This window comes from Podarcis filfolensis (genome assembly GCF_964270895.1).
Source record: "Podarcis filfolensis genome assembly, chromosome: 2".
NCBI lineage: Eukaryota > Metazoa > Chordata > Lepidosauria > Squamata > Lacertidae > Podarcis > Podarcis filfolensis.
Genome location: NC_139605.1, coordinates 7,410,871 through 7,423,255, shown reverse-complemented (window position 1 = coordinate 7,423,255; position 12,385 = coordinate 7,410,871). Strand labels below are relative to the sequence as shown.

The 12,385-nt window shown below is 42.4% G+C and overlaps 1 protein-coding gene across 3 annotated transcripts in view; it reads left to right on the top strand.

Moving 5' to 3' along the window:
* LOC310756499 (vomeronasal type-2 receptor 26-like) overlaps nucleotides 1-12,385 on the top strand; it is a 52,667-nt gene that overhangs the window by 38,446 nt on the left and 1,836 nt on the right. Inside the window, exons 2-6 of one of the 3 annotated variants that reach the window (XM_083600679.1) lie at nucleotides 4,499-4,666; nucleotides 6,131-6,422; nucleotides 7,001-7,792; nucleotides 8,259-8,486; nucleotides 11,756-11,882. In XM_083600679.1, the coding sequence (XP_083456805.1) occupies nucleotides 4,499-4,666; nucleotides 6,131-6,422; nucleotides 7,001-7,792; nucleotides 8,259-8,486; nucleotides 11,756-11,882 (1,607 nt within the window). Of the gene's footprint in view, nucleotides 1-4,326; nucleotides 4,667-6,130; nucleotides 6,423-7,000; nucleotides 7,793-8,258; nucleotides 8,487-11,755; nucleotides 11,883-12,385 lie in introns of those variants that run through there. The other 2 variants (XM_083600680.1, XM_083600681.1) reach the window with 2 other exon arrangements.

Genomic DNA, 12,385 nt, shown 5'->3' with positions numbered 1-12,385 from the left:
GAACTTTCTTCCCATTTTAATTATAAAAATGATAGTGGTTTATTCTTCCCAAAGCTCAAGAGAGATCTCTGGCAATTGCCCAAACATCAGAAGCCAAGGAAGCATGAGGTTATACGTGTCACACTGTGCTGGAGGGTGTTGACTTCTTCTGATTACCTGGCTGTGGGGGAGAAAGGAGAGGTCAAAATGGAAGTGTAGGAGGCCAAGCCAGAATGACCTCCCTGCTGCAGCTTCTGCTGCTACCTCTGTTTCTAATGCACCATCAAGTCTTGACGCGCAGTCTAAATTAATAATGCAGAGTTTTAAAGAATAAAAGCTTTACTAAGTTAAAATAAACTTCTTCATAAACAACATGGTTCCAAACAGTTTGACGGAGATTACATACAGACTCTGCCAACAAGTGAAGCAGACAGACTCTGATTTCTTACAGAGAACACAAAAGAGAAACTGGCTACTTTGTCACATGTCAGAGTGACCCAACAGTTAGCAGTTAGGCCTGAATAACTTTAGTAGGCCCAAATGACTGTGCAGTCCCAGCACTTCCCAGCCTGCTTTGCTGCCTCTGCTCTCATGTGTCTTTGTCACATGACAAGTTTGTGGGAAGCTGAAAGCAAAGTGCTCCTTAAATTTGATGAGGGAAGAAAATGAAGCGCAGAGTGACTCCCGGCCTGGAGACTTCTTCATTAGCGGAATCATATCTCCAAGAAGCTTTGCTGAGCAACTTCCATACCTTTTCCCAGCCCCCAGTAACCAAGCTTAAAGTGTAAATAATTAAATACATCATGAATATCATGCTTCTCCACCACCGCTTCAATGGTTCCCTTTCACAGGGAAATAGTTTCAGGGAGAGGGAGACAGTGGCCCTTCAGATGCTGCTGGGCTCCGGCTCCTATCATCCTGATCACTGTTTGTGGAGGCCGAGTATGAGGGGAGTTTCTAACCTCTTTTCCTTTTGCTCCTTACGGTCTTCAAATAAAAACATCTTGGAGATCCCGGGCCACAGGGAGGTTAGGCTGGCCTCAACCAGAGCCAGGGCTTTTTTGGCCGTGGCTCCGATCTGGTGGAACACCCTGTCCCAAGAGACTAGGGCCCTGTGGGAGTTGACATCTTTCCGCAGGGCCTGCAAGACAGAGCTGTTCCTCCAGGCATTTGGCCAAGGCAAAGTCTGACCCCCTCCTTTGGTAATCCTCACAGAACTCTAGCCCAATGGTTGCCATTAATTTGATTTGAATTGATTTTAAAATGAATTGATTTTAGAATGATGTGCTACTTTTATTGTTGTTAGCCGCTCGGCTGGGGAGGGCGGGATATAAATAAATTATTATTATTATTATTATTATTATTATTATTATTATTATTATCCATGTCTTTTAAAATTATAAGCTTGAGGTCATAGGCAGTTTTAGGAATGATATTTGTAAGCTACAGTGAGAGTTTGGCCAAAGAGCAAGATCAGGACGCTATAAATAAACGGAGGCCTTTGTACAGTTGTAGAATTGTAGAGTTGAATGTCCCCACCCCTCTGAATCTTGAGTGGAAGCACAGGTTGTTGGTGGGATTAAAAAATAATCTGGATCCCAGATAGTATTTTCCTGAGGGCTGCAATAAACTCCACAAATATTATTATTATCATTATTTACTCAATTTATATACCACCCTATACCGGGAGGTCTCAGGGCGGTTCACAGAACAAAATCAAAGTATAACTATGATACCACAAAATACAAAATCAAAAACAATGCCCCAATAACCCCCCCAATGCATACCCAAGCAGTTTCCTCTCACTGCAATTCCAGCTAACCATGTGTATGGTGAGAAAAAGGTCCAAAAGCATCGTTGTCAAAGTTCCTTTAGCTCACTTCTGATGCGGAAGAGATAGATAATTGACAGTAGACCTCTTAAAGTTTCTGATTCCCGATTCTTCACTAATAGCAATTGTGGAGTTGCCCACTGTTGCTTGAAATCATTTCTGTACCAGGCTCTTCTGTCTTGAGTTAGACTGTATATTACTCATAGCTGAATTGTCAACTGAATTGCTAAAGTGCAAAATGAACTTAGCTAAATTAGAAGAAAAGGGACATTAAACTAGCTACATGAAGGACATAGATAAAAAGTCATATGGAAATCTACAACGGTGTTACACACAGTTTGTGGAAGAGAAATATAATAATAATAATAATAATAATAATAATAATAATAATAATAATAATAATTTTTTTATTTATATCCCGCCCTCCCCAGCCGAAGCCGGGCTCAGGGCGGCTAACAACAATAAAACAGTACAAAAGTACAGCATAAACAACACTCTAAAATCATTCATTATAAAATTAATTAATTCAAGCCACTGGCAACCATTGGGCCAGAGCTCCGCGAAGATTGCCGAGGGAGGGAGTCAGGCTGTGCCCTGGCCAAAGGCCTGGTGGAACAGCTCTATTTTTGGAACGTGAGCTTTGATGAGGATCAAAAGTTCAAGACTAGGAGAAAACATAGTACATGGAAGGACATGACTGAAACTTGATATTAGGTAGTCAGAAACGAGCTAAGCCAGACACCTCAGTTTGATTAATTATTATTATTAATAATAAAAATTAAATTTCTATAGCACCCATTGGCCATAGATGTCAGGGTGGTTCACAACATAAAAAGACAATGTAAAAAAGACAAAATACACAATAAAAAAGAACATAAAGAAAGCAATAATCCCTCCACCAGAAGACATTTAAAAGGGCATCGGATGTCAATCAGCCAATGGCCTGGTTAAAAAGGAACGTTTTGCTTGGCACCTAAAGGTGTACAATGAAGGTACCAGCCAAACCTCCCTGGAGAGCATTCCACAAATTGTGTCCTTGAGTTATTCCCCTGGAATCTTTTTGAATCTTCTAAGTCCCTCACCGTTATCCACTCGGTTATGAGGTAGTGAAGGCTATCATCTTTTAATCCCTTGAAAATAACATGGAACTGAAGAAGGAATTTGGAAAGAATGATGCTCTTTCCCACTTCCTCTCACAGCCTCCAATGAGTCTCCAACACATTCTGTCTTTCTGCTTCTGGGATTGTGGTTGTCTTGCGGATACAGGGGAAGTGACCAGAATGTGTAGCAGTTGTTTCTATCCAGTTGTTTTTAGGGGCCTAAAAAGTTTGGTAGACCCTGGTTAAGGAATGAAGACTGTAAAAGTGGGACTTAATAGAGATGCATAAAATCATGGAGAAAGCGAAAAAGGAGAGGCTTTTCCTGAAAAATTGTTACTCAAAGAGGCATCCACGGAAGAATCCACTTGGAGAATCTTGATAGAAAATAGGAAGCAATTTTTTGGATACTGCAGCCCAATGGAGAAATTCACTGACACAGGAAAAAGTGAAGAAGTATGCATGCACGGGACATGTGTGGCGCTGTGGGTTATACCACAGAGCCTAGGACTTGCCGATCAGAAGGTCGGCGGTTTGAATCCCTGCGACGGGGTGAGCTCCCATTGCTCAGTCCATGCTCCTGCCAACCTAGCAGTTCGAAAGCACGTCAAAGTGCAAGTAGATAAATAGGTACCGCTCCAGCGGGAAGGTAAACGGCGTTTCTGTGCACTGCTCTGGTTCTCCAGAAGTGGCTTAGTCATGCTGGCCACATGACCCGGAAGCTGTATGCCGGCTCCCTTGGCCAATAAAGCAAGATGAGCGCCGCAACCCCAGAGTAGGCCCCGACTGGACCTAATGGTCAGGGGTCCCTTTACCTTTACCTATGCATGCACACAAAAGCTCATACCAATAACAAACTTAGTTGCTCTCTAAGGTGCTACTGGAAGGATTTTTTTATATTTTGTTTCAGCTGCTAACTAAGACACTTTTAAAAGACACATGACTTCAAGAATCACCGGCTGCATATCTCTGAATGCCAGTTGCTGGGATCAACTCTATTGCCATCAGCTTGGGTGGATCCCAGAAATGTCTGATTGGCCACTGGGTGCAACAAGATACTGCATTGGATTAAGCTTTGAACTGAACCAGCAGCAGGACTCTTCTAATGCTCTTGTCAGAAGCAAAGTTCATGCCAAACTCTCACTCACCACGTGACCCATGTCAAACTTTGGAGCAGCGACTTTGTTTCCTCCCAAACATGTTTATCTCCAACTCTGCTCCTGCCCCTCAAGCCACACAGAGACTTCAGGTTGTTGCAGAGATGAACTTCCTTCCCCTTATAATTATCAACATCATAGTGATTTATTCTGCCTTGTTCCTGAGGGAAAAGTTGATGCACAGGAAATCACCTGTGTCAGAGACAGACTGAGTCAAGACTGAGAGTAAGAGGGGTGGGATACATCTGTGAAAGGTTTAATGGCTCTGAAGGTATACCTGACCACTACCCATATTGGTTAAATAAGAGATTTTTTTGGCTTCTTCTGATGTAGCTGGCTATGGGGGAGAGAGGAACACTCACAAGAGAGGTGTAGCAGAAAGTCAGAATGAGATCCCAGATGGTGATGCTGCTCATTTTGCTTGAATCCTGTAGAAACGTGAAGGCAAAATGCCCCTTGAATCCAATCCGGGAAGGAATCAAAGCACAGAATTATTTCCAGACTGGCGACTTCCTCATTGGTGGGATAGTATCTCCAAATTTGATTGCTCTACAACATCCATACATCTTTTCGCAGCCTCCATTAACCAGGTTTAAGGACGAGTAAGTAATTATATGCAGAAGGATGTCACGTTTTTCTACTGCACCCCAATGGCTCCTGTTTACTAGGGAAATAGTCTCCATTTTAGGGGTGAGGACTCTGTGGTCTTCCAGATATTGCGGGACTACAGCTCCCCTCACCCCTGATCACTGGCCATGCTGGCAGGGGCTGGAGGGAACTTGAGTTTCACAGCAGCTAGTGGGTTGCATGTTCCAAGATGTACTCTATTTTTACCTGCTGTGCTGCTGTGTTGCTTTGTTGAAGAACACAAGTGTATAAATGAGCCTGATCAGGCATCAAAATGATTCACTGAATGATCACACCTGTATTCATAAGATGAATGGGACACTTTGTGTTCCTGGTATGCAGGTGTATGGGAAATAGCAAAGTTTTTAATGGACACGTAAATGAAGCCAAATATTTAAGCATGTGGTTGTTGTTTACAAGTCATATTAAGAAGCCAGCACAGTTATTGCAACCCCCTATAACACATGTATCTCTATGGAGAGGACTAATTAACCAGTAAGCCTATTATGTATGTACCTTAAGGTTACTTCCAATAACATATACTCCAAGTGTTGTGTCTGCTGTTCATGTTAAGTTTATAGTGTTACTGTTGAAAACCAAAACAAAATGTATTTAAACAGACAAAACAGAGGTCTTTTATGCTGATATTTGGGAGGGCATTTGATTCCATCCCTTCCCCTGTCTGAAATAACCTCCCAGAAGATATCAGCAGAATTAGTGTCTGCGACTGCCATTGCAATGAGATTGAACAGTTCCCACAGGGAGAAATATGAATGACAAGGAAACTATCCTCCTGGATGAAATGTTAGTTTAAGTAGACTGAAGAAAATATATCCTTCTGATGGTTTGTTTCGCTGAAAGACTGGCTGAAACTTAAATTAAAAAGCAGCACAATCCAAATCATGCCTATTGAAAATAAGCCATACTAATCAAATAGAGCTTCTAAACAGACTTACGGTAGCTCTCCATTGCAGTTGGCTCTTTATGGAACGCCTTTGAAGCAGCCAATACGAGCCTTAGCAACCATGTCCCCATATTTTTCACACATTCAGAAAAAAGAATGTTTTCTTCATTTTCCTTCTCTAAAGATGTGTGCTTCTCCTCTTGAGAAATCCTTATATTTTAATTCTTAAATGGCAAATGGATTTTCATCTTGTAAGAAGGATATGTCTCTTCTCACTCTTCAAACAAACATACAGACTAGAGTTCCCATGTTGCAACAAGTGAAAATCCAGACAAAAAGATTTATTGGCAAAGCTTTTGAGTTATTTTAAAGGAAATGCCACTGATTATCACCTGGACACTGTTTCCAACTGCTGTCTTCCTTCTATGTCTATATGGCAGCCCTAATGCAGACCATGATTTAGGGAATCAAATACTATTTATTTTCATTAAGTGGTGAATGGTTTGACACTTTTTATTTGATTGATTTCTTACAGGTTGCCATTTAGGTTCTACTGGCATATCTTGTCCTTCTTGTTCACCATCCAAGAGATCAACCGGGATCCCAGGCTGTTACCCAACATCACATTGGGGTACAGCCTCTATGAGAACTATGACCATGCAAGGATCACTTCTGATGCCATGCTAGACCTGCTTGCAGGTGGGGAAAGGAATATTCCAAACTATCGCTGTGGAAAATGGAATCATATCTTGGCTGTTCTTGAAGGAGCCAATTCCATCATCTCCAAAGTGATTTCAACCACGTCAGGCATGTACAAAATGCCACAGGTATGAAGGGTGAGGCATGGAGGGACACAAAAGAGGTTCGGCAGCAAAATAAATTCACTTTATCGTCAGCAGAGTCAAAAAGAGGCATCAAAGAGGGAGAAAATCCTGAGCTATGTTAAGCTAGATAGCTCAGTTGGTTAGAGTGTGGTTCTGCCAACGACAAGGTTGCAGGCTTGATCCCTGTATGGGACAGCTGCATTGCAGGGGGGAGGCCAAGATGAACATCAGGGTAGCTTCCATCTTTACGATTCTATGATTCTTCCCTGCTAGGGAAGCTTTTAATGTTTAATAGGTTATTGTATTTTAGTGTTCTGTTGGAGGCCGCCCAGAATGGCTGGTGAAACCCAGCCAGATGGGCGGGGTGTTAATAAATTATTATTATTATTATTATTATTATTATTATTATTATTATTATTATTATTAAAATGGAGACTTTGTTAGGGTTGCAGCCTCCCGAAGTTTCCAAATAAAACTATCAGCCCCAGTCAACACAATATTTGTTAGGTATTAAATATTTCAGGCTATTCCTGTACTTTCCTCTGAAAATAAAACACTGTACTTTTTCTTCCCCACTCCAGATCAGTTATGGCTTTGTATCCGGGGTTGTTGATGAGAACACCAAAGTCCCTTTTGTGTACCGTACGGTCCCCAATGAAGAAGTTCAGTACATGGCGATTGTAAAGTTCCTCCAGCATTTTGGATGGACGTGGATCAGCCTCTTTGCTCCAGACAGTGAGAATGGAGAAAGGTTCTTGAGTGCCATGACATCTCTGATGGCTAGCAATGGAATCTGTGTTGCCTTTTCAGTAAGAATGCCAGAAAAGAATGAACAAAAGATACTGACACAAAGTGAATTAATTGCCCTATGGAGACACACCAATGTATTCCTTTACTATGTAAACGTTCATACAGCACTGCGTGTCATCATGCAACTACAAGAAGAACACGAGAAACAAATTGGGCCAAAAGTATGGCTCACAACAGCTTTTCGAGACCTTGACATAAATTTGTTTTTCGGTCCCAAGAACTTGAAGTATATCCATGGTTCATTCTCCTTTGTAATGAAGACCAAAATAAGGAGCAAACGTAAATCAGAGTCCTATCTTTTGCGGCAAAAAGCGTTTAGTTGTTCAAACTCAAAGCACGTCCTCGCTGTGAGAGGTTGGACAAGATGCAGAGATGTGGAGGATCCGGAGGTGCCGTCTGAAGAGGAGCTGCAGAGTGTTCTGTCTCAAGACAGCCACAGAACATACTTCAGTGTCCAAATCATGGCACATGCTTTAAATGTTGCCTGTTCATCCAGATCAAAGCAGATGTTGATGGCGGGTGGAGGAGACCAGTTGGCATGTCAAAGGCTACAGCCATGGCAGGTATTTCCTTTCCCTTTCTAGAAATCAAAGTTCTTTCCACCAACTCTACAATAATCATTCTCATTGATTTAGACACGAATGCAACAATGAGGAAAAGGTTTTTGTTTTATTTATTTAGATTTAGATTCTTTTTTTAGGCTCCTAAAATATCAAGGTGGTCTACTGCAATAAAAAACATAAGACCATATAATAAAACCATAAGAAGAAAATAACAAGTTAAAAGCAGACGTCCCTCCATCTGGAGGGTGTCTGTTTAGTCTTGCCAGTAGGAGAAGTTGTGGCACAACAGGAGTTTTGAGTTCCAAGGAAGCAGGTATGAGGCACCTAAAATGCTTTCTAACTTCTGGTGTTTAGTCCTCTGCAAATTCCAACGAGGCCAGGTATGCCAGGACTTTGGAGTTCAAAGGGAGAAGGGATGAGATGTCCAAAATGCTTTGAAATGCTGGTGTTTTCCCTGTCATTCCAGCTTCACCCTTTCTTAAGAGAAACCCGGTTGTTGAACACTTCCATGGGCGGACTGTATTTGGGTGAGAATGGGGAGCTGCCAATCATGTTTGATATTGAGAATTGGGTGGTGCTTCCCAATGAGTCTTGTGTTAGAGTGAAAATTGGGAGTATAGAGAGAGAGGCATCCACTGACTTCAAGCTCGCCATTAACGCAGAAGCTATTGTGTGGCCCAAGTGGTTCAACCAGGTAAGAGCCCGTTTATTCCACATGATACACATGAAGATCTAGTAATCTGTTGAATATTTCCAAGAGGAATTCAAATATAATCTTTGGGAAGTTTGGCTGATGCTTTCATTATAATTAATTAAGCAAATTATTAAATGTGTATAATACTCTTCATGTGGAGATATATACACACACACACACATGTATGTATGTATGTATGTATGTATGTATGTTTGTATGTATGTAATTTTTTTCATTTATTGTGGGAGCCTTTTTGTGGAACCTGATTGAGCTGCACAATATGGTCCATGGTAAATCCAGCAACAGAAAAATTCCTGTGGTGCCCGCCTTCCCTGGATGCCCTAAGCACGTGCTTATTCTGCTTAATGCTTAATCCAGCCCGGCGCTGCGAGATGAAGAAGAAGAAGAAGAGTTTGGATTTGATATCCCGCCTTTCACTCCCTTTTAAGGAGTCTCAAAGGGGCTAACATTCTCCTTTCCCTTCCTCCCCTACAACAAACACTCTGTGAGGTGAGTGGGGCTGAGAGACTTGAAAGAAGTGTGACTGGCCCAAGGTCACCCAGCAGCTGCATGTGGAGGAGTGGAGACGCGAACCCGGTTCCCCAGATTATGAGACTACCGCTCTTAACCACTACACCACACTGGCTCTCATGAAATCTCATGAGAACATCGCAGAGCCCACGCAAGAGCATCCTGGAGCCCAGTGAGCAAAACAGAGAGCTTGGGAGTAAGGCCTGCTTGGCATGCCAGCTCCGGAAGGTCAGGGTGGTTGTGCAGGAGCCGTTCCAAGGGGCTCATTCGAGTGCAGTCGAATTTTGGTTCTTGAACTTAATCCATTCCAAAAGTCCGCTCAACTCCCCAAACTGTTCAAAAACCAAGGTATGGCTTCCGATTGGCTGTGGGAGCTTCCTGCACTCAACTGAAAGCCGCGTCAGACGTTTGGCTTCCGAAAAATGTTCACAAACCAGAACACTTGCTTCCGGGATTGCAGTATTCGGGGACTGATTTGTTTGGGAGCCAAGCCATTCAGGAACCAAGGTACCACTGTATATTCATTTTTGCATATACTACTCCTTCGCCGGAATGTAACCCCTGCATAAGATGTGATCATACTCTATGTTTAAATACTGCTCTTCATCAGAGTGTTTTATTGCTGCTGTTCTGGGATGGGCTTTTGCTTTTCCTTTCTTTTGTTTCTGCATCTTTTGCCCTGTGCCTAGAGAACATGTTGGGTTGTTTCCAAACTCTATGAATCAACTCCATAGACACAAATTCTCCTGGCACACAAATACTTCCCCTGAATTTTTTATTAATATTATAGTGTGCTTCATTCCAGTTGTTCAAAGACCTATGTACTAATACCTTTTTCAGTACGTTTCCGAGCACAGTTCAAAGTGTTTGTGCTGACCTTTAAAGCCCGAAACGGCCTCAGCCTATTATATCTGAAGGAGCGTCTCCACCCCCATCGCTCAGCACGGATACTGAGGTCCAGCTCGGAGGGCCTTCTGGTGGTTCCCTCCCTGCAAGAAGTGAGGTTACAGGGAACAAGGCAGAGGGCCTTCTCAGTAGTGGTGCCTGCCCCGTGGAACGCCCTCCCATCAGATGTCAAGGAAATAAACAACTACCTGACTTTTAGAAGACATCTGAAGGCAGCCCTGTTTAGGGAAGTTCTTAATGATTGATGTTTTAATGTATTTCTAATCTTTTGTTGGAAGCCACCCATTGTGGCTGGGGAAACCCAGCCAGATGGGTGGGGTATAAATAAATTATTATTGTTACAAAAGCAAACACAGTAGGGGGGGTTCCGTTCTACATCAAGCATAGGAGCCAACAACTAGGAACTTTGGAGGCTTTGGCCCCGACAATAAAATATTTGAGGGGGCTGGGACTCCATAAAGTTGATGGGGATCGATTATGTGTTGTGCGGCTTACCTGGGCCCCCACAATATTTTATTCAAGTTGGCACCCCTGACATCAAGGGTGCTTTCTTTTTTTCTTTTTAAAATATTTTTTATTAAATTTCCATTTACCAAACCAATCATATCATATCATATTAATTATTCCAAATTATATCTATACATATCACAAAGTCCAAATATTAAACCAAATTTTATTTTTTTTGTGGGGGTACCCATGCTTCGAGTTCGGTAGGAGTCCAATCATCTTTATATTTCTGCTGCTTTGATGTTCACAGTCCCATCTTCTCATCTCCTTGTCTTTATCCTTTTTCTTCTTAATAACCTCTGAATTTTCTCCACCAGCGAGTTGAAAGAAACAGCCTTGTTATATTTCTGTGTGAACTCTGTAATGCTTTCCCGTAATTCATCTCACATAATTCCAAGAGTCCAAGAGTCTTCTTCAGGCGGCAGTCGCCATTTTTGTCAATTCCGATGAAATACAGTCTTGTCCTTTCAAATTTACGATCCAAACCTGATAGCAGAACAGTGGCTCGCCCTCCCTAAGACTGAAAATCTTGCATCAAGGTCTGCCTCTTAATGGCGGATCACTTTGTAACTATGCCACAAGAAAGCCTCCCTTCTTTCCAGATCTTTCACAGAGTAAATCCTTTTATTAGCATTTTTGTTTCCACACAGTCTATTTTTCAATCTCACTTGCAATCAATCATTGTGACGGTTCTTCTAAGGGGGGGGGGTTGTTAGGTAAATCATATTGGGGGGGAAGAAAGCTCCCCCCTCCTTTCCGTTCTGTTCAACATACCGGCATGGCAGTGCTTCTTTGATGTAGTCCTTTGTTCATTCCGTCCAATCGCTCTGTCTTCTCCGTGGTAAATTTATTTAGCAGATAATACACTCCTGACCTCGCTCGAAACATGTGCATTTACTTCTCCAATTTTATTTTTTTATCTTAAGCAACGCAGCTAGTTTCGCTCCTGAAAGTAGCGTCCTGGAGCTCCAGAACTCTCACAAGGGCTTTCCGCTCAGTGCCCCCACCCCCTCCTTCTTTCAAACTCGGGGGTGATTTATGGACAACCGCGGGCGAGACAGCATCTTCCCACCCCCTGGGAAGATGAGGGAGACTGATATACTCGCCATAATCAGCCTCTAATTATCTGGTGCGAGCCGGATAGATGGTATTGTCGGACATCATCCAAGGCGCCCCAGCGCCCCCTCCTGCGGAGTGACATCAAGGGTCCTTTCTTGTGGGACTGGAGACCCTGCTGGGTTCTTTCCAGACTCTCTGAGTGAGTTCCATATGCACAAATATTGCTGACACTTCCTCTTTAATGTGCCATCTTTTCTTTATGCTAGACTGTGCCTCACGCCAGGTGTACCAAAAGGTGTCGCCCAGGATATGCCAAGGTGGTTCAAGAAGACAAGCCGGTTTGCTGCTACGCTTGTGTTCCGTGTGGGGAAGGTACCATATCTACACAGGAAGGTGGGTGACACCACAGGAGATGGAATTTGTTGAGAGAATATGAATAGGGCAACACATAAGTCAGAATTTTTCTGTGAAGATTCTAAAGACATATTTGGATGCAGATCCTTTCTTGATTTCTTCATTTTTAATCCCCTTCCAGGAAGTAATTTGAAAGAAATGACTTGCAGGAAGCAATCTCTGGGATGCCAGTTGGGTTCAGCCTGCCCTGCCCCTATGGCACAGCTTTGGCTATTTTGTACCAAGCCTTCTAGGATCAGAGAACCAGAACCACCCTCACAAAAGGAAATTAAAGATGTCTTCAAAATAAACGAGAAATATTGAAAATAGCTAATATTTATTTAAAAGAGAGAAAGCATGATGCACAATAATCAAAAAAATTAGGTGAACATTACATTCCATAGCATTGTAGAACAATAAAAAATTATGGGATTTCAGCAGGAATTTATTGGATATCCCAGACAAGGAGTTTGAGAACAGCTGTAGCAGCTTGGAAGAGAGGA